The 21,816-nt window shown below is 41.3% G+C and overlaps 1 protein-coding gene across 1 annotated transcript; it reads right to left on the reverse strand.

Moving 5' to 3' along the window:
* Window positions 1-44: 44 nt before the first annotated feature.
* Window positions 45-19,778, reverse strand: Vcam1 (vascular cell adhesion molecule 1). Its single transcript, NM_012889.2, has 9 exons — window positions 19,658-19,778; window positions 18,919-19,194; window positions 16,408-16,728; window positions 14,855-15,121; window positions 10,838-11,113; window positions 7,263-7,583; window positions 5,995-6,261; window positions 4,066-4,332; window positions 45-933 (listed from the first exon to the last, which is right to left on the reverse strand). Exons 1-9 carry the CDS (start codon window positions 19,719-19,721, stop codon window positions 773-775), a joined length of 2,220 nt encoding a protein of 739 aa, NP_037021.1. The 5' UTR covers window positions 19,722-19,778; the 3' UTR covers window positions 45-772.
* Window positions 19,779-21,816: the final 2,038 nt, after the last annotated feature.

A 21,816-nucleotide genomic window follows, 5' to 3' on the forward strand; every position in this document is an offset into this window, starting at 1 on the left:
AAAGGAGACAATTTACAACAAACGAAATGCAGCTCTTCCATGTTCAGAAACTTTCACTTTACTGTAGTATTTATAAGTCAAATGAAGTTGCATTTAAACCATGTTAGTCATTATACAAGATCCTGATGAAGAAACACGTCCCCGTACCGTACAGTTGAGAAAACTACTTAATCAGTATACCATGAATTAGGAAAGTAGTACCTGAAAGTCAACCCAGTGACCTTTTTACCATTTGCCTATAAAAATATAAAACCCTGGCTTCTTTAAAAAAAAATGAAATCATTGTCAATAAAATGCATAGGAATAAAATTAGGCTGAAGAAAATAAAGTACAAAAAGGTGACACTGGTCAGCTGCCTACTCAACATTAACACCAACATTAAACTTTCCTAAGAAGCATGAAGTTACAACAGTCAGTCCAAGCAACACGTTTTGATTTTGTTCTGACCTACATCTGGAGTGCTACTACTCTAAACGACCTCGCAATGACATCATTTTATTTTACATATGTACACTGAGGCTATTTATATACATGTCATGGTACTGTTCCGGTCTCTTCAGCAATGGGGACTTGCCGAGCAGAAGATTTCTAGTTGGCTTCTTGCACTCAGCAAGGGATCAAGTGGCCACTTCTTTTCCTTCTTTGCCGAGAAGGGTTCTGAGAAGTCTGAATGCATAGCTTGGTTTGTGGAGGGGGAACAGTGCTGCAATAAAGAGTATGAAGGGTCCGGGGTTTATAAATAATGTCTTTTCTCCAACAGTTCAGACGTTAGCTACACTTTTGACTTCTGTGCCTCCACCAGACTGTACGATCCTTTCATGTTGGCTTTTCTTGCAAAGTAAATGATCATCCCAATGGCGGGTATTACCAAGGAGGATGCAAAGTAGAGTGCAAGGAGTTCAGGGGAAAAATAGTCCTTGTTATTTTCTTTTCCTGGAAAATCAGCAAATGGATTCAATTAATGTCTAGCACAAAGGGAAATAATTCAACCGCAGTGTGTGTTTGATTGTAACAGTACAACTAGTTCTTCAAAAGAGGCAGTAAAAGCTGTGCTGAGGACCATCGAGACTCATATAACACATTTCTTTTTTTCCTGAAATATCCAAATAAGCAGCTTTTGGTTGCTATGCTCAGGATGGGTACAGGGATGACACTTTTTGACTCTACAAACTTGGATTTTAAAAGATTGTTCTGGGTGCTGAAAGGAAGGGGTAGTGCACATTTTAGTGACCTGTTTTATAAGAGTAGAAATCAGAAATAACCCTGCGACACTGATAGTCATGAACAGCAATGCCTAACGAGTTCTATAAGACAGTCTATGTAACACTCAGTGTGGGCATTAAGGTTAACGACAGAGCATTCTTGTCAGTGGTTGCCTGGATGTGCTTGTGTGGTGTGTTCTGAGTGGCTGAAGCAAAAGTATCTTTATATGATTACTCCCCTCCAGCATCGACAACTTCTCTTCATTTACTGATGGTCTTTGGGTATTTCACTTAAGTAAATGTCGTAGTTACTGGCAGAGTACATTCTCTGACCTACACCTAAACTGGAGTATGTAAATTGATACTCACTCCACCATTCCTTCAAAATCCAACCAGCACAACTTCTTATCCCCCTCATAGCTTGTAATTCAATATTTGACCGAGCAATTATCTGGTTTCCTCCCCTAACTGCAAACTCTGTAAAGACAGCTGTGTTTATAGAAGGTGCCTCACAACTACCCAGCACTTCAGACACGTCTTGGCACTCCGGATAGTCCCAAAATATTATTTGAGCACCAAAAAAGTGTTTGCCTTTCTAAATCTTATAATTTTGCTACATGGTCATAAATCGAGTACTGAAAATGACAATATATAAACAGTTTAAAATCTTTTCAGAGAACACACGAGTATAGCAACACCTCGAGCAACATCCAAGCTGCATAAAAACATCTCCAGAGAGCCTGGCATGCTCCCAAGACTTGCCTCTGTTTTTTTTGCACCCCACAGTGTGGCCTCACAGTTATGTTTCACTAAGTGGAAGGGTATGCTGTCTGAGTCTGGGCAGGGATTAGAGATCTGATCTGAAGCACATTGACAACTCCTTCCAGAACTTTCAAAACACAGAAAGTCATTCAAGTAGAAAAGACTCGTTAGCATCTCATGAGTGAATTGTTTCAAATTACTGAAGGATAAAAAACGATGCTTCACCTTGGGCATCATGATAATGACCTCATTTCTCTGCTTTCCTTTGATAGAATTGATCGAAGGGTAATGGTTTAATGGGATACTTATCATAATTGTGGTTACTCGTCAATATTGATGTCAAACTAGGAAGAAGTATTTCTGCTATTGTTTTCTTTTCAATTTAATTATTATCTTTGCCTTTCAGTTTGTCCCTCAGACATCTGTCAGAAACTCAAAATGGATCCAGTTGCTAGGACAATGTCCCAACACATTTTTTCCTGTTAATTATATAAACTTTGAAAGTTCTAACGATTCCTGATCATTTGCATCAATGGGATGCATTTAAGCCAAAACCAAACAAGACAACAAACATAAACATTCAGCTAGGAATACAAAGAAAAACCAGTTTAAACTATCGAGCAGGGAGGAAGGGAGGTCAACTTTGGGTCTTTTCATATGCAGTTATTTGAAATCATCTTCATATTGGGAGCATAGATGTCTGGCTGGGTGACTAATATGTTTTCATTGTTCATTTAAAAGATAAATTAAAGGTGACAAATACATAAGAAATTAATTAAGCAATTAGAAAAGACAATGTGGGAAGGGACAGTTTTTATGTTCTTGAGGAGAAACAGCCAGGCACACGCAGGATGACAAAAATCTTAGAAGTGCAATTTCCTGGGGCTAGGCTAAATTAGAGCTGGCCAGAGGAAGACATATCTCAGCCTATGCATAATTGAGATCTCGGTCCATCTCACCGGAGGCAACGGCTGCACACACTGTGTCATACCCAGTGACGTGATGGGAGCTACTGTTCCGCTCTTTGAATTCATGGTAGCCTCCTTGGCCAGATTGTTTTCAGAACAATCACCATGAGCAGGAGACTAGAAGTCTGACATGTAATTATGATATTTCCCTTTCCTTTAACATTTCTAAGTAGATGTATTTGCTCTGATTTGAGGAGGTGCTATGAGGACAGAAAAGCAGTGTATGCTAAGGTCTGTCATCTTGAAGAATGTGGCTAGTACAGTGTGTATGTGTTTTCTCACGCATGTTCAGATTTTCTCTGCACTGACGTGTGACTCGTTAACTCTCATAGTCAAGGCCAGCCTTCTTCAGAGTTGGCATTCATTAGCAGTGTTGCTCCCTCTACCCGACTGGATTTCAGCGTACAACAGCTCTTTGGTGTGCAAAGGGTCCAAGGCTCATTAGTCAAGGCTAGCATCAATAAAATTAGCAGGCACTCACAAGAGAGAACAGGAAAGTAAGGAGTGCCATTATGTGTCCGTGGGTGAGGGGCACTGTGCCCCCTTCCTCTGCATCAGGTTAAAGTCGGACAACTGGGGCATGGATTTCAAAGGGAGCTCTTGTGGAATCTAGAGATCCTGCCTCGGATCCAGGCCACTCTCTCCAATTAGCATCCTCACAAAAGAGCCATGCCGAAAATACACGCAGTTTTTCTGTACTCTGAAAGCAGAACTTCTCCTCACTGGGGAGCAAGGTCTGCAGAGGACAGTTCATCTGCTATGCCCGCCCCAATTCCTTAGTTTCCTTTCACCCTAGGGGAAACGTTGTAAAATATGTCGTTAAACTCTTAGCAAATCTAAGACCACAGAGACCAATGATGAATTGGCAACTTCAGGGAAAAAAAAAAAACAAATGGGAATTCCACATCAATGATGATTAATGTCCACTTCCTGGCTAAACGTGATAGGATAGAACAGCTGCGTCTGATTATTTCGAGACGCGTTTAAGAAACAAGCGGTCAGCGCGGACAGAATTCAGTCTCATTTTACCAACTCCAGCTAACAGTAGAAACTTGTTACTCTCCTTGGAAACTTGGAATCATTTTAAAAATAAATTAAGAAGAAAAAAAAGAAAGCAAACACCGAAAGCTAACCTTTCACATCAAGTGTTAAACTTCGCAACTGCGAGCCGACTTCGGTTTTCGATTCACACTCGTATACTCCGGCATCCTGCAGCTGTGCCTTGCGGATGGTGTACGAGCCATTAACAGACTTTAGCACCATGTCTCCTGTCTTGGCTTTCTTTTTCAGAATTATCCATATTTCGGGCACACTTCCACAAGTACAGGAGATAATGACAGTGTCTCCCTCTTTGACGCTCTTAGATGGGAAGACTGTAAGCTGTATGTCCTTCGAAGAGCCTGAAGAGAGAATGGACAGTTGGTGCGTGCGGGAGGGGTACAGCAATCCCATACTGCCTGAAAACGTTGGCAGCCATTGCCAAGCTGTTTGCGAGGCTTTCTGCATGAGCTGGAAGGAAGGAAGGCAAGCACAGAAGCCGGGCATTGGACCAATTCTCAACGATAATATTGTAAGCAAGAGAAGGCATATCTCAGGGTTCCTTTCTACCCTTAGTATGATTCTTTACCCAGGCAAAGACAAAAATTAGGTATTTAATAAGTAGCTGTAGAATTTAAACATCGAAAAAAACCTTTATTTTTTATTATTTTTTTAAAAAACCACATTGTTCACTGAACTTTCCTAGAAGCATAAAAGCCTTATGAGCTAGGTGCTCCCTGACCAGAAATTAGGATATATAGAGATTATTTTTCCTTTTACTGTCTTTAAGAACATAGTAATTAATTTTCAAATTTCCGGCTGATCTCTCCTGAGAGATAGAACATTTCTGTAAGGGCAAAAACCTTAGAGGGAAACACCCTTAGTCTGTTTTATAAACACTTGCTTAAGACCTTGTCACACTGATGCTCCTGCCCCAAGGCCACAGGGCCGTGACATCCACACTTAGGTTTCCTTTTCTCTCAGATGGTCACACTGTGTCACCCGGACAGACCTGAGAGTCTCCTAAAGGCTTTCCTTGAGATTATGTGGTACCCTTCCCTGGTTCTTCTTTTGAATTACAGACCTCAGAGAACCGAGGCAGCAGGAACAACAAACCCTAGTATTTGCCTTAACAGGAATAATGGAAGCTGATGCAGGAGACTGCCACCCTGGTCCCCCCAAAGAAAAAGCACGGGGGGGGGCAATGCAAGTTGGTGGCTTGCATAATTTTGTCCATGAAACCCTATGGCTTCTATGTGCCAAGCAGAAACTGTTTTGTTTTCCATCTTGGGTCTTTCTCCTGGAGAAGGGAGAGCTATATCTGTATTCACCCCAGTGGTTCTCAGCAGTAGGTTGAGAGGCCAGAGGGCATGATTACTGTGACCCTTAATCTCAGAGTTTTCAAATGGTGCCCTCGTGGGCCTCTAAGCAAATCCTAGGCAGCTTCTGGGAAGATGCTTCTTAGGATCCTGTTCAGCCGAATATGATGGTCTTAACCCTCAGTAATTTTCTACCCTTGTTTCTCCACCAAAACCATGATTCCTGAGAGTCCTCGAGCTTCCAGCTTAGCTTCCGGAGTGAGCATTTCATTTGATAGGAATAGGATTTTAGGGCAAAAAAATTGGTCTGAAATGAAAATCCATTCCAGGAGCAGTGTGGAACTGCCTTGATAATTAATTAATTTTTAATTTTGTAATTTTGCACATAAATGCAAAATTGGAATAAAGTTTTGGAATAAAGGTTTTACTTTTCTTTCTTTTCAAGGCTTATTTTTTTATTAAGTTATGTTTATTTGTATGTGTCTGTGTACATGCATGGGGTGCAGTGCCCATGGAATCAAGGACCCCCTGGAGGTGGAGCTATGGGCAGTTGTGAGTGTCCTGATGTGAGGACTGTGAACAGAACCGAAGTCATCTGTAAGAGTAGTAGGCCCTTCTTATGGATAGGCCGTCTCTCTGCCCCCAGAGGCTTTCTTTTCAAAGGAGATCTTGTTCACCATCAGTAACTCAATAGGAAATGCTCACCTTGGATAATCAGTTCAACTGATTTTTTGCTAATTCCAGCCTCATTAATCCCTTCACATACATAAATGCCGGAATCTTCCATTTTTGTAGCCATGAAGGAGAGTGTTGTATTTTGAGAAAGAGGCTGCAGTTCCCCGTTCTTTAGCTGTCTGCTCCACAGGATTTTGGGAGTTGGAAAACCATCACTTGAGCAGGTCAGGTTCACAGGACTGCCCTCCTCTGGGACAGGAGAGGGGCTAACCCAGATGGTGGGTTCTTTCGGAGCAACTGAAAAGCAAAGAACACTTAGCTTGAATCTTTATGCCCTGAATTCCAGAGTCTAGACAATGTTGTAAAACCAGGCAAAGGACTCTGGGTTAGCATGGTCTATACACTGTGATAGCCAGCCCAGGATGTTTCTGGGGAGGAGACACAAGGGGAGTTAGAATAGAGATGAAATGTGGATATTTTCAAATGGCAGAAAGATCTGTAGAACTCTCTTAATGTTAAAGCACAGAGAATCAAGTATAGTGCAGTGTTTGGGTGAAATGGTGATTAGAAGTCTCTGCATGACCCATAGAGAAGAAACAGGATAAAAGAGGATTAACTCTATTAAGAAAGAGAAGAGCTCAGAAACACACACACACACACACACACACACACACACACACACACCACGAGAAAGAGAGAGAGAGAGAGAGAGAGAGAGAGAGAGAGAGAGACATTAATGGTATGCATGGCCTAAGCATGAGGCATTGGAATATCCCCTGTGAATAAGAAAAGCCCGTTTGCGACCCCTTGAACCTGGGTTGATCATTTGATCAATGGGATGTAAATGACGTGACACAGGGGTGGAGGGCTGGATACTCCTGACATAGACCTTTATGAAGTTACTTTCATCCCCACCTTTCTCAGCTGTGTTCTGGCAAGTAAATCAAGACTACCTTCCCTGAGGATTACGGCACACTAAGAAATGACAGGTGGAACCATGTTAAGTGACAGGTCTGTGACAAGCCAGCTGCTGGCTTGCCTGAAGATGTTTGAATTGACCTGAGGATGAGTCTCTGCCTGGATGACCCATTCCTGAATGCCAGTGCACAGAATCATACATAAATAAATAGTTTGGTTTACATTATGGAGAATGATTTTTATTATAATCACTATTATCTTGATTCGGTTTTTTTTCTGTTTCACAGAGGTTTTGATTGTTAACCTTCTGTTAACTATTAGCTGGTGAATACAGTAAAGAAATCCATATTCAATTGTACCCGCCCCATGTGTGCACTTACCGTTGACATAAAGAGTCTGTGTACTCTGCCTTTGTTTGGGTTCAGACTCCATTTGACTGCTGTGTAACTTAGCGAGGCAAACAAGAGCTTTCCCGGTGTCTTCAGCGGTGGGGATGAAGGTCATTTCCAAACTTTTGGTCTCTAGAGACTTTGTGCCAATTTCCTCCCTTAAAAATTTATTCAACAGTGTTGTCTCCCCCTTCAGTAGTTCAATCTCCAGATGGTCAAAGGGGTACACATTAGGGACCGTGCAGTTGACAGTGACAGGTCTCCCGTGTACAAGTGGTCCACTTATTTCAATTTCTGGGTCTTCAGGGAATGCTGCAGATACCAAGCAAAAATAATATTAATATATGCTATTCAAGGGAATATACAGCCAGATTCTATTAAATGCAAAGGTCTCAAAATGTCAGCTTTTGATGAGCTGGGAATAGCATGGTCTCAAGTAGTAAATAACACTATTAAGTAGAACTATGCAATTATAATAATAATCAAAATAATAGAAACAAAATACTTAACATTTTAAGTCAAGGAGAAATAAATCCTTCTACTCCTTAGTTTTCTCTTATAACAATGCCGTCTTGCCTATTATTTTCTAGGGACACAATGGCTTTGGCCGTCTTATTAATTAACCACATAATTTAAATATTTTAAATATTTGTCATAAACATATTGACAACTAAATATAAACTAATCCCCTCAGCCTTCATTATCTCCTTTTTCTGAGCAGCCTGATTAAAATGGTTATTGTGTAACTTATTTCATAGCTAGAAAAAGAAACTTACAGGGACAAACAAGACTTTCTCTAATAGACCAGAACTAGTCAAAGTCTGTCCCTATGAGCTATGAGTCTTGGCTATACAGTTTGTCCAATATCAAATAAGCCTTAACGCAATTCTCAGTTTAGTTAGTTTATCAAAATCTGTACAATTTGCTTTATGACTAAACTTAGGCAAGAAGTTTTAAATACTTTTCACATTCTTTCTTAAAGACAGGGGCTCACTTTTTAGACCTGGCTGACCTAGAAGTATCTATGTAGACTAGGCTGGCCTCAAACCCACAGGGATCTGCCTACCTCTGCCACCTTATAAGGTAATTCCTCTAGTTAACTGACAGTCAGGCATGGTGGCACACACCTTTGATCCCAGCACTTGGGAGGCAAAGGGGGGTGGATCTCTGTATTCAAGGCCAGCCTGGCCCACAGAGTGAGTTCCAGGACAGCCAGGGATACACGGGGAAAACTTATCTCAAAAAATAAAGAAAAGAAATTACTTAATACTGTATGTTTTCATACATGTGTGGAACCTGAGTTTAAATTTTAAATTATTTACATATATACATTGATGTGTAGGTGCTTGCAGGTCATTGGACTAAGGAGGATCAGGAGAGGGGACGGCATCTTAAAGGGATGTGGGAAATAGAAAGGGTAATAGAACATATTCAATAGGAAAGAAGAAGAGGAAGCTGTCCGGGGGCAGGGAGGGAAGCAGGTAGAGAGGAAACAGGCATGAGAAGGCAACGGAACATGGGAACAGAGAAGAAAGCATAATGACATGGAGATCTGATGGTGCCACAATCAAGGCACTTCTTTGTATGCTAACTTTAACCACCAATAAGAAGGTGTAAAAGAACTATTCAACCATATTATTTAAAGTCTGAGTACTTATTCTTTCATCTATCTATATAACATTTATAATATATTCTCTGTACATTAACAAAAATGACATTAAAATAATTATCAAGGTAAAAGTTATACAAAACAGAACAAAACCCCGAAAAACCAAAACTAAGCTTTTTTTTTCATTCCTTCCTTAAGTAAAACCTGTTAAAGTGGTGGATTTTGAAACAGCCACATTGCAATAAGCTGTCATGCTCTTGGGAATGTGCCTACACCAGCAGAGCCTGGAGCCTTGGTAACATGATAAAGCAATAAAATTTACACTCCTTTTGAGAGATTTAAATCTCTTAATGGGCAGTCTTATTCTGTACAAAATCCTGAAGGCCAACACAAATTTGAGTAAGGATTTAGATGGAAAAGCTTTACAATATGTTCTCTGTGATTGGGTGAACAAAACTGGGCAACACCACCCTCTCCACAAAAATAACTTCACGGTCACGTGGTCATGATCACGTGGTCACGGTCACGTGATCGCTGTGGGCTTCTTTCCGCACTCAGGGTAGACTGAGGGATTCCAGCAAGTCATAGAGACTGGGGGTTGAAAAGGATTTCTGGGGGCTGGGGATTTAGCTCAGTGGTAGAGCGCTTACCTAGGAAGCGCAAGGCCCGGAGTTCGGTCCCCAGCTCCGAAAAAAAAGAACCAAAAAAAAAAAAAAAAAAAAAAGAAAGAAAAGGATTTCTGTTAAGGTGATAAAAACGGAAGGGACAAGAAAACACGTGCCACTTGTTCACTGGGTAGATCAGCTGAAAAGCTGCTGCTGTTGGCACTTGTTTCTGCCTCAGCTCCGCATACAGACTGTTCCACACTCAGAGCAAGTAAAACCTGTCCTTTTCTGTGTGTTTCCGGCACTCTGATGTTTCCCACTGTTCCCTACTCCAGAATCCTACAGATCAGCTTCTCAAATCTGCCTTAAAGCACTCGACTTCTTCCCCAAATTCTCTCTTCCCCCTGCTACCTTCCTCCCAACCCTACAGTCCTCCATTCTTTCTTATTTGAAAAAAAAATCATAATATCTAACATATGTTTAATTTAAAATAACATATTTATAAATATGGACTATTATATATAGTAATATCATAAATTATGTATATATACAATAAAAAGAAGCATAACTACTTGGGAAGAGGAAAGGGACAGTGGAGAAGGGATAAGACACAGTCGCGGGTGAATAGGAAGAAATCACAGTGGCCCGTTATTTCCCATTCTATTAAAAAAAAATAAATACTGTACACAGTAAAACTATCTTCCAAAAATGGAGAAATGAAGACTTTTTAAGTGGTAATAAAAAGCAAACAAAGCAAAGCAAACAAAAACCAACCAACCAACCAAACAGACAAACAAACCCCAAAATAAACAAACAAACAAACAAAAGACCTCAGTAGGCTGGCAGGCTGGGGCCACAGCTCTACTGCAGGGCACTGGCCACACATGCGCAAAGCCGTTAGTTCCATGTGTACCGTTTCAAAAGAAAATGGAATGAAATAAAAAGGCAGACTTAGGCCTCACCCACAATTTGAATAGCTGAGGCAGTCACCCGTCACGTAGTAATTATCTGAACGGGCACAGTTCCCCGGCTGCTCTCACCCGTCACCTCCATACGCCCTATGTATGTGTGCAAGGGGAGAGAAGCAGAGCGTGGAGTAAGGTCAAGCGCACGAGGCAGAGATTAGGACCAGTCACGCATGTGTGCACGCTGTAAACATATGTCACATATACTGAAGAGCAGGGCCAACTTATTGCATCAAACTACGTTCAGAGATCTAGGGATGATTTACAATGCCAAATCTCTCTCTACACAAATGGCTATCATTACAGATTAGCATTCTTTTTCTTCCAGAAAAAAAGCCAGAGGAAAGGGAAACCATCAGAGAGTCACCAATTTCGGAAAGCACTTACAGTAGACCTCCACTTGGATTGTCTTCTCCAGTTTCCTTCGCTGACAGGTCACAGTGCACAGGTAAGAGTGCTCATCCTCAACACCCACAGGGCTCAGCGTCAGTGTGGATGTAGCCCCTTCATCCCTCACCTCCCCATTGAGGGGACTGTCTGTCTGGGTTCTCCAAGAAAAGGAGGGAGAGTCACAGCCAACAGCAGCACATGTCAGAACAACGGAATCCCCAACCTGTGCAGCCACCTGAGATCCAGGGGAGATGTCAACAGTAAATGGTTTCTCTGGAGGGGGAAAAAAAGAAGAGAGAACAAGATGAACAACAGATAAGATTCTTTTCTTATTGCATCATATTGCCATATTCAGTGTTTATCTTTCTTGATCTCTATTCAGCTACTATCTGTGCCAAGAAGAAATTACTTCTTTCTATCTTGGAGCCATCTCGGGAATAAGACCACATCTTTTAAGAATAAACCCGTGCTGTTCTGTTGAGTCAGCCTATCAGAATAAGTGCAGATAACAACTTGTAAAGAATGTGGTTGCTGGCTCCAGCCACGTATGTAGCAGAGGATGGCCTTGTGGGACATCAATGGGAGGAGAGGCCCTTGGTCCTGGGAAAAGCCATGGAGGGGAGGCAAGAGGGAGTGGGTGGGGGGCACCTTAATAGAAGCAGGGGGAAGGGGTTTGGGTTGGGGGTTTCCAGAGGGGAAACCAGAAAAGGGTATAACATTTGAAGTATAAATAAATAAAATATGCAATAAAAAAGGAATGTGGTTGGCATCTTTTCAGGAAGATAACCCACCCTTTGCTCTCCACAGTTCCTCAAGACCTCAAATCGTCCCCTGGTTTTTGTCAAAAACCGCACATTCGATGTCATATGCCTGCTCATTCAATTCTCAAAACAATTTGTTACCCGGGACTCTTGTTTCTTTTCTACCTTCTCATGCTTCTGCTCCTGTGCTTTCCCCTTCTCTTCTTCTATCTCCTCATCCTATCTCTCCTTTAAGACATTTAGGCTCAGAAATGCTAAATGGCTTAGGCTAAATTTGCAAGCGTAATAATGGAAACTTGATGTGAGATGGATCTGCCTCGAGATCCTAGCTTTCCTGTTCCTAGACAACTAAATCAAGTTATCCTCATTTAAAGATAAAATGAAATCTTAAAGGATTTCAGGGGAAACTGCACCAAAATGTCCTCTAATTAGATGCACTATACGGAAGGAACCGTGAATAGTCAAGCATCCTCCCATGGGCCCTCCTTGCTATTTAGCTTCCTTGGGTCTGTGGATTGTAGTGTGGGTATTCTGTACTTTATGGTTAATATTAACTTATAAGTGAGTACATACTATGCAAAACCTCCAATCAAAGAACATACACAGGCTGAACCTACCCCCCCAAACACATATGTAGCAGATGTGCAGCTTGATCTTCCTTCAGGTTCCCCAAAAACTGGAGCAGGGGCTGGCTCTGACCCTGTTGCCTGCCTATGAAACTTATTCCCCTGACTGGGGTGCCTTGTCTGGCCTCAGTGGGGGAGGATGTAGCCAATCCTGTAGTGACTTGACATGCCTGTGTGGGTTGGTACCCAGGGGTCCCTCCCCCTTATCAGAAGAGACAAGAAGGGAGAGGGAGGGAGGGGTATGTGAGGGGGACAAGGAGGAGAGGGGTGGGCTGCAATTGGGATGTAAAGTGAAAGATTAATTAATTAATGAAAAACATTCACATATATCTATATATTGGAGTTTCAATATAAAGTAGTATCTTTGACAGTCATACAAAGTCACACTGTAAACAAAATAAAGGTGGCATCAAATATGTTTGGTGCATTATCAAAATACTTTATAGCCATTCAGGGTAGAAAGCTGAGTGATCAAGTGTCCAAAGTGTTTTCTAGCTTCTAGAAACTTAGACAGACTTGGATGAAATGACATGTTTTGAGAGAAAGAATTCTAAATTTTGGTGTTACTCCTCTGGAAATCCTGGGAGTGGCTGAGCAACTCTGCAAGTGACAAAGGAAACCCCAAAGAAAATCAGTAGAGTGTTCTAGCAAGCTGGAGACAGACAGAAATCTCTGCACACATTCTCCATTTTGCATGGTTCTTTTCTGTGCCAGAAAATGTGGCTTTTCTCATTTTAGTTTGTGTAATTGGTGGCATTGTAGCATTTTTCCAAAGATGTCCTCAAATTATCCCCAAATACATTAATATGCCACGATATTTTCAAAGATATTATTTAAAACAGTGGCCAAGCTGCCCAAGTTCCGCAGAAGCTACTGTGAGAATGGGGAACTTGGTAGGAGATTTACTTCCTGCCTGCATAGAGGCTGACTGACATCTACCACTGTGTATTCTTGAAGCTACTGGACAGAATCCCCTGAAGTAGCTGAAGGACCTTCTAACTTCAGCATGGACACTCTTGATAGCTCACATGATACCACCCCTTTCCATGCCTAGAACACATTTTTTGCCCATTTGAAACAGGCCTAATCATTTCAGGATGCAATCATTCCAGGACAGACAGCAAGTCTTCCATACTTTTAGCTTTAAAATATCTTCTCTGAAAGGACTAAGGGAGCTGAAGGGGTTTGCAACCCCATAGAAAGAACAACAACATCAACCAACCAGACCCAGAGCTCCCAGGGACTAAAACACAACCGAAGAGTACACATGGAGGAACCCATGGCTCCAGCCACATGTGCAGCAGAGGATGGCCTTGTCGGGCATCCATGGGATAGCCTAGTGTAGAGGAATGCCAAGGTGGGGAGGTGGGAGGGAGTGGGTGGGTGAGCACCCTCATAGAAGCAGGGGGAAAGGGGATAACACTTGAAATGTAAATACATAAAATATCCAATAAAAATATCTTGTCTGTTCATATGAGAAGAGCAGTCAACCCACCTGAATTAAGTAACTGATGGTGTCTGAATTCTAGTTTCTAATCATCTAAACTTAAAACCCATGTTTTCATAGGATAGAAAAGAATGTGTTCTCCATACTTACAGTTCATGCTTTCATTTAGCAAATGTTCACTAAACATTCTGTGTCAGCCATTAATCCATTCAAAGTCACAAACACAACACAATGAGTTCCTGACTTTCTGAGTTTAAGAACCTCACAGTTTAATGGAAAAATTCAAATACATACTTTTTTGTGCTCTTACTAAAATATATACTTTGATTTACTCATTCTACATTGTATAAATTTATCAAAATATCACACCATACCCAATGTATGCATGTAGTTTTGATTGGTCAATTATTTTAAATATTTAGAAATAGAGAAAATTAGCTACAATTGAAAAACTATAGGATTTTGAATTAAGAACAGCCTATAAATGAAACTAAGAGCCATTTAACCCTAGGCAAATGATGAATTCTATTGCACCTGAGGTTTTCAACTACCTCACAGAGCATGGTAAAGACAGAGACAATATAGGAAGTAGAAACTCTTGGCAGACATTAGGTGTATAGTCAATTGATGACCATTAGTAATCTGAGACTTCATTCTCCCATCTGCAAAATGGATAGAAAATACCTTTTAGTTATTTCTTGGAGGCTGTGGATAACTTATATAAAATGCCAGAAGTACACCTGATGTTTAAGAAAATCTTGAAAAATCCCAAATGAAAATTTATATTCGGGAACATCAAGAGAGTTGGTTGGAAAGGAAGTTAGGTCATAGGGAATCATTTTGAGGCAGGGTGGTCAAGATTAAGTAATTTTGAACAGGAGCATATATTCAGTAGTAACAAGTATGCGGCGGTGTAATTCCTGAGGATGTGGAGTGAGAAGAGGAGGTGACGTCGCCTGGGAATGCCAGTATCCATAGGGCAGGAGACAGAGACCAAGCCATGACATGAGACAATAGTGAAATGACAGGAGCTAGAAAGGACCAGTGTGGAGGTGCTGGAAAAAAGAGTCCCAGGAAGTATAAGGGTGATCCATGTATACACATATGGTGAAGCACATGAATACCAGATGTGCCAACACGCAAATTTATGGAAGGCATTTCATCATTGGCATTGACTCACCTTGAACAATTAATTCCACTTCTGTTTTGTCTCTCCCAACCAGATTCACTCCTTCACACACATAGATTCCAGAATCTTCCATCCTCATAGCAATTAAGGTGAGGGTGGCATTTCCCGAGAGGAGCTGTAGAACTCCATTATCTAATTTCTTGCTCCAGAAAATCTCAGGAGCTGGTAGACCCTCGCTGGCACATGTCATCGTCACAGCAGCACCCTCATGTAGCCTTGTGGAGGGATGTACAGAGATCTCTGTATTCTTGGGGGAGGCTGAAAAGGCAGACCATAGTAAGAGCCTTCATCATGAATCAGCATCTCCACCCAATGGCGATGACTTCATTCTTTTCACGCTGTATTCATGGCTGCCACAAACTTGGCAAAACCGCTCTGCCAATTTGGAGTCAGGAATCACCGAGTCATTACAGAATTAGGCTGGCTAATTTCTAACCAGTAAATTATAGTTTTTGATCTTTAGTGTTTTCAGGGAGCCACAGATAGGTAGAAATTAAGAGAAGCCCTCAAAATGAAGGGAAATTAAGGGAAGTCCTTTCGTGTTTTAGCCTCTTAACAACTGAAGTCCTGTGGAGAAATACTTGCCATCCAGGTCAGCTTCAGCACTTATGGAGGGAGACAATCTACCCAGGACCAACCCGTTGCCTTCTGAATATCGTTAATTATTGAAAAATTCTCTCACTGAACTGAAATTTTCCTGGAATACGGTGGTCATAGTCTAGCATTCTGTTCTTACAGATAAATGGGTGATGATCTTCTATCACACAACTGGCTTTCAATGACTTAGCCACACCTCTCTCAAAGGGCTATATTCTGTGAGGAGAAATATCTCCCTTCTTGATTGCTTTCTCAAAAGGTTGTTGAAACCCTTTTCTACCTTATTGTGCTCTGGGTAAATAAAAGTGCGTTTGACACCAATGCTTTTAGATATAGGGCTCAAAGTGGAAGACATTTTAGCTTTAACATGGTGCAATGAGTCCAGTTAGACACGGTCTAGTACAGGAAGGAAGCTTCACATTCACCAGCAGTCTCTAGGAAGACAAACCCTAACACCTTCCCACTTATTACATGTGAGCATCCTCTTGTAAACATACACACACACACACACACACACACACACACACACACACACACAGAGAGAGAGAGAGAGAGAGAGAGAGAGAATAAGAAATCATTTTGTCATTGTTTAATCTGAGAAATGAATGTTTCAAGGCTTCTTATAAAATTTTATAGAACATTGTATCATTTGAGCCTATTCCTCCTATTCAAGCAGATAGTGTTATGATGATTCCTCCTCGATAGATAGGAAAACAGAGGAATTAAACAACCTTAAAGTCTCCCAGCTAACAGGGGGACATGACACTCAAGTGCTCTAAACCCAAAGGCCAGTATCTTGTTCTTTCAATAATATCATCTCCTGGATTAAATGATGCAGTAAAACATATCTCTTGTTAATCTACTACTTGATACATTTATTGTAACAATAAATAACATAATGCATGCCCAAACTCCCACAGACCAGAGATCATTGTGCAAGTACTTACTGTAGACTTGTAGTTCTCTGACAGTCTCCCTTTCTTTGGGAATAGAATCAGTTTGGTCAATGTATAATTTAGCTCGGCAAACAAGAGCCTTTTCAATATCCTCAATGACAGGAGTAAAGATGACTTCCAAACTCTTGGTTTCCAGAGACTTCTTTGCCATCTCGTCTACAAAATCCTGTTTCTTCATGAGACGGTCACCCTTGAACAGTTCTATCTCCAGTCTGTCAATTGGGTAAACATCAGGAGCCAAACACTTGACCATGACCGGCTTCCCAACCTCCAGGGGGCCACTGAATTGAATCTCTGGATCCTTAGGGAATGCTGCAGAGCCAAACAAATGCACAAGTAGGCTTTTGGCTTCTGCTGAGAACACCTCTGACTGTTTTAACACAACCGGAGTCCAAACAAATATTTTTAATACTGGGCTTAATTCAGCAAAGCTAATTGGTTTAAGTAGCTAGTCATGTTCTGTGGTGAACACAGGAAGCACTCTTTAGAGGCCTTTTCAGTTTTAATTCTGTAACTGTTAAAGAGTGTGTGTTATTAAAGAAAAGAGAAAGAATATTTATTTAAACTCATCTATACGTGTAACATAAAGAAGTTTGCTCTTTTTTGACGATGATCCTGGACAACGGTGACCACAGTTTACAGATATGGAAGAAGCTTGGACATAGTGTGATTGCAGAACCAGCTTTGGTCACGCAGTGAGTCCATAGTGAGGCTGGGAGCAAAGTTCATGCTTTCTGTCACTCACTCTGCACTGAGATTCCAGTGACATCTCACACCCCATTCTCTACTGTTAGTGCAGATACAGTCCCACATTCCAGATGAGAAGCCCAGGGCTCAGAATGGTATCACAAAGAAGTGTTACTATGTAAGGTTGCCTACGAAATGAGAATGACTTTAACGGGCTGGCTTCTGAATATGAGACCTCTGGCAAGAATTCATCCACCAGAACGACATTCCTATGCAATCTCCCCAGACTGGATCTATTCCCCTAAAAGTCTAACTCAGTGTTTTAATCTGCACTTTACTGAGCCCAACACGACAATGGGACACATGCCTGCCCCCCCTCCACACACAGACACAGAGTTAATCCTTCTTATTGCATCTGTCATGGTTGTGTCCCAGATCCACAGAATATTACAATCAAATATGGAGTGGAGACAGAACTGTTAAAAGCAACAAGAAATGGGTATTCTTGCAGGGGGTTATGGGAGAGAACAGGCAATATAATTAAATCCAGAAAGGTCCTCACTTCTCTTTTTTAAGTCTCCAACTGTATAGTACTTGTGGGCCAAAGGAACTGGAAATGCTTTATTATCTAAAAACATGGTATTTTAAATTTCCCCTCCAATTATTTATGTCTGTCGCAGTCTTCAGGAAATGTGCCTAGAATCCACACAGTTTAACGACAGGTAATATAAGAACTTGCTACTCTTTCCTGGTATTTATATAACGGGACCTTCCAGGGAGCTCAGAAGGCCGCCTAGACATAAACTACGCATGCACAGCCAGCATAATTGAAAGCAGCCGTCCGGGCTCCTCAGCTGCTTGGGAGGACCAGCTACACAAGGAGCTTGCTGAAATTTCAATTACGGCTAATCGGCAAAGTTGGGCTTGAGCACAATAGGACAGAACCAAGGTGATTAGAAGAGGAATCAAACAAGATGCTCATGAAGAAATGCCTTATGGGAGTCCCTCTTTTATTTTATTTTTATTTTTGAAAAGCAACACCATCAGTAACCATAGACAAATGATTTCTATGGGGCTCATTTCCCCCAACCTCTCCTTGGTAGTTTTATTTGCCGAGTTGAGGATGATAGTAGGATGCTAGGCTAGTGTATGTAATATGAGTGCCTGTTCATATATCCCAGAGACAAATCTAATTTATTAAACAAAAATCCCTTTGAGGACTAAAAGCAAAGCTTTCTGGCAGCAACAACAAAAACTCCCAAATTTATCTGCGTCCAATGATTGAAATGCTAATTGGATGTTTAATTATGTCTGTGGAGAAGGCTTGCATACCCACAGAGTTCCTGAGTCCGCAAGCAGTTCTTAAGCACCAAGTTGCCCAAGAATAAGTGAATGGAAACTCCCAGAAAGAAGGAGCTCGTCAATCCTTTGGATACATCAGTACATGAGTTTGTAGAAATACAACCAGATGAAAGATTAGAGGTTAAAAAAAAAACAAAAACCAAAAAAACCTACTAGAACCATTGGGATGTTCACATTTCAGCTAAGAATTGGAGCCAAGAAGGTGTGGGCACCATTTGTGTGTGTGTGTGTGTGTGTGTGTGTGTGTGTGTGTGTGTGTGTGTAACAAGGACACAGAGGTTAAAATTCAGTTTCCTGTTCTCAACTAGCTTCTTCTTTCTCCGACTTTATTGAAATCATGTATTTTCTAGCTAAGGATCTAAATATTCTTTAAAAGTGTCTATTAAATATAATCATTAAGTTTTTTTTTTCAAACAAAATTGAGAGAAATCAAAAGCCCTTTCGGGCACTTACAGTAGATGTCCACTTGGATTCCTCTTTCCAGTTTCCCAGAGTTACATGTTGCTGTGCACAGGTAAGAGTGTTCATTCTCAAAGCTGACAGGGTCCATGGTCAGAACGGACTTGGCCCCCTCTGTCTTCACCTTCCCATTTAGTGGACTGTCTATCTGGGTTCTCCAAGAGAATGATGGCGACTCACAGCCTGTGGTGCTGCAAGTCAGGAGCATGGAGTCTCCAATCTGAGCGAGCGTTTTGTATTCAGGGGAGATCTCGATTTTAAAAGCTTGAGCTGAAAAAGCGAGAGAGAGGGAGAGAGAGGGAGAGAACAAGTTTACCACGGTCTGTCCCATGCTGTGTCCTTTTTCTCTTGTGCAGCAATGCAGTGTCCGAAACACAGCCTGGATTATCTACTTTTTAAATCGTCTCAGACTAACAGCACAGGACAGACCCAAAGCCCAAAAGTTGCTGTTGAGGAAGGTGCTGGAATCGTCACCGTGAGGAGGAATGCTCAGTTCTGACTTCGAAGCCCATTGCACAAAGCTGTTTTGTTCCTTTCTCGGTTTGATTTCATTGTCGAGTACAGGAAACTAAAGAGATAGACCTACTACGGATATAATCCAAATTACTCATTTGACAGTGGAAAAGGGTATCGAAAAACATCCGTCCGCAGCTCTGTGAGAATGCTGGCTCTTACAGCAAAACTCTGAGGTACACCAGAAGCTGCAGACGTGGGAAATAGGTCAGGAACTTACAGACTGCAAACAGTATCCAAAGTACCGTTGAGGCTCCGAAGATCGCGACCATCTTCACAGGCATTTCAAGTCTCTGCTTCAAAGCCTTCTTTGTGCCCCACGTGAAAGTGTCTGGGAAAAGTGTTCAGCTCCCAAAGCCAGCCAGGCTGGTGTGAGTGAAATAGAAAGTCTGCTCTTTATAAAGGGTCTTGCTGGAGAGGCGGAGGGAAATCCCTTCAAGGGGAAACCCAGGGCAGAGCCAGGGAAAAAGTTTAACTGACAGCCAGCCAAGTCCCCACGTTAACCCTTTCAGCTGCTTTCAGGGCTGAAGTCATTCTGAGTCCTGGGAAATGCGACACTTCCAAGTACATAAATCTCAGGCTTTTCCTGACCTTCAGCTCCGAAAGGGTTTTCTTTCCTGAAAAGATACAAGAATCATTGCAAAACGAAACTGCCCACTGTGTGTGTGTGTGTGTGTGTGTGTGTGTGTAAGACAAAGACAGAGATCACTCAGTAAATAACCACCGACCTTTCTTCATTAAGAAATGCATTTGCCATTTAAAAAATAAAAATTATCTTTCAACAAGAGGACAAGAAGGAAAATCCTTTAGAATAGGAGACAGTACAACTTATTTTTTATAGTCTTATTCATAAGTGTATTTTTTGTCAAAAAATCAACTTGAAATAATTTTCAGAAGTAGTAAATGAAGGGATGTTGATGCAGAATCATGAAAATTATGTTTTTCTTTTAAGGATGCCCCAGCCCTTTTGCCAGTTATTGGATGATAGAAGTCTTTTGCAGACCTGAATGCTGAAGAATGGGATTTGTCTACTAAATTTTTGTGGTGGGTTTCTTTGGCTACATTATTTAGCCACAAGTCCAAATTGGATATGTAAACAGATTTGCTTTCTCTTGTCGAAGATGAAATGACAACCAGTTTTTATTATTTTCTACCCCCCGTGAAATGACTTTTTGAAAGGCTCAACTAACTGTCTTAACTCTCTCTGTAGGTCTTAGACCCATGCATAGCCCATGCCCTTGCAAAATGCTTGCCCATCAGAAAGAAACCGGAATAGCCACTTCCTTGTATTCTACACGTGCAGGGCTACCTCCCACATGGCATGATCAGTTCCCCCGAATGGTCAGGACTAGTTCTTCTTCATCGCTGCTTCTATTCCTTATATATAATGCATGGTTTTATATATGATGACTATAAAACCTGCAGCAGTAGATGTTTAAAAATCTAGAAGAGAAACTTTCAAAATACTGAGCATAATACGTAAGTGCCACATGAGAAAAGGAAATAATTCCACAAGAGAAGTGCAAGTTCCCAGACGTTTGGACACGTGTAAAATTAACAATACTGAGTCATTTGTCAAAGGTACAAGTGAGACAGACCTGCAGTCTCCAAACTGGCAAGAGAGACTTCTGAACTTCCCCTCGGGAATGCATGTGGCTCCCACTGAAAGGCAGGTAGGAAGGGTGGTTGAGGAGTATATTCTAGGGCTATGATGACATATCCAGGGGTTAAATGACATTAGCTGCCAAGCAAGTAACCTAGAGGAACTCAACAACACCATGTCATAGAAGGAGGCTCTAAGCCACTCCCTACTGCTACTTACCTTCTCTATAGATCAAAGGTATGTAAAAAAAACTTTAATCCACGTCATTGACACTTAAAAATAAACTAACTACTTGGATCATTCAAACTCACATTACTTGGTATCAGTTCTCACCCAAGTGAGTGGAAGAATCATTCCTTTTTGGGAGACGGGAATAGTAAATACCACCAGGAAGTGAAAAAATAAAAACACTTGGTGGATTTCACAAGGTCAAATCCTTCCTCATTTAAGAATCACTATTCTAAGGTAGCTGAAGAACCTGCCTGTGGCTACGTAAATCTTTTATAGCAGCTTCATTAGTGACCCAAGGGCCTGATGTTTGGAGTTGGATCAATTGTGTTTGAAGCAAAACTGAGGACCAAGATTAAGCCAGTCTTAATTCTGCAATCCTTATGTGGTTAGCCTCATGATTCTACAATGGTCATTCCTTCACCAAAACATCGAGTATGTGTTTCAGGGATAAAATACAGAAGGTAAAGGGCAAAAACTCAAAGGCAGTGGAGGTTGCCTCCTTCTTGGAAGGAACTGACAGGGATGGCGTTTTGAGAATAATTTTT

This window comes from Rattus norvegicus, chromosome 2 (genome assembly GCF_036323735.1).
Source record: "Rattus norvegicus strain BN/NHsdMcwi chromosome 2, GRCr8, whole genome shotgun sequence".
Classification (NCBI taxonomy): domain Eukaryota; kingdom Metazoa; phylum Chordata; class Mammalia; order Rodentia; family Muridae; genus Rattus; species Rattus norvegicus.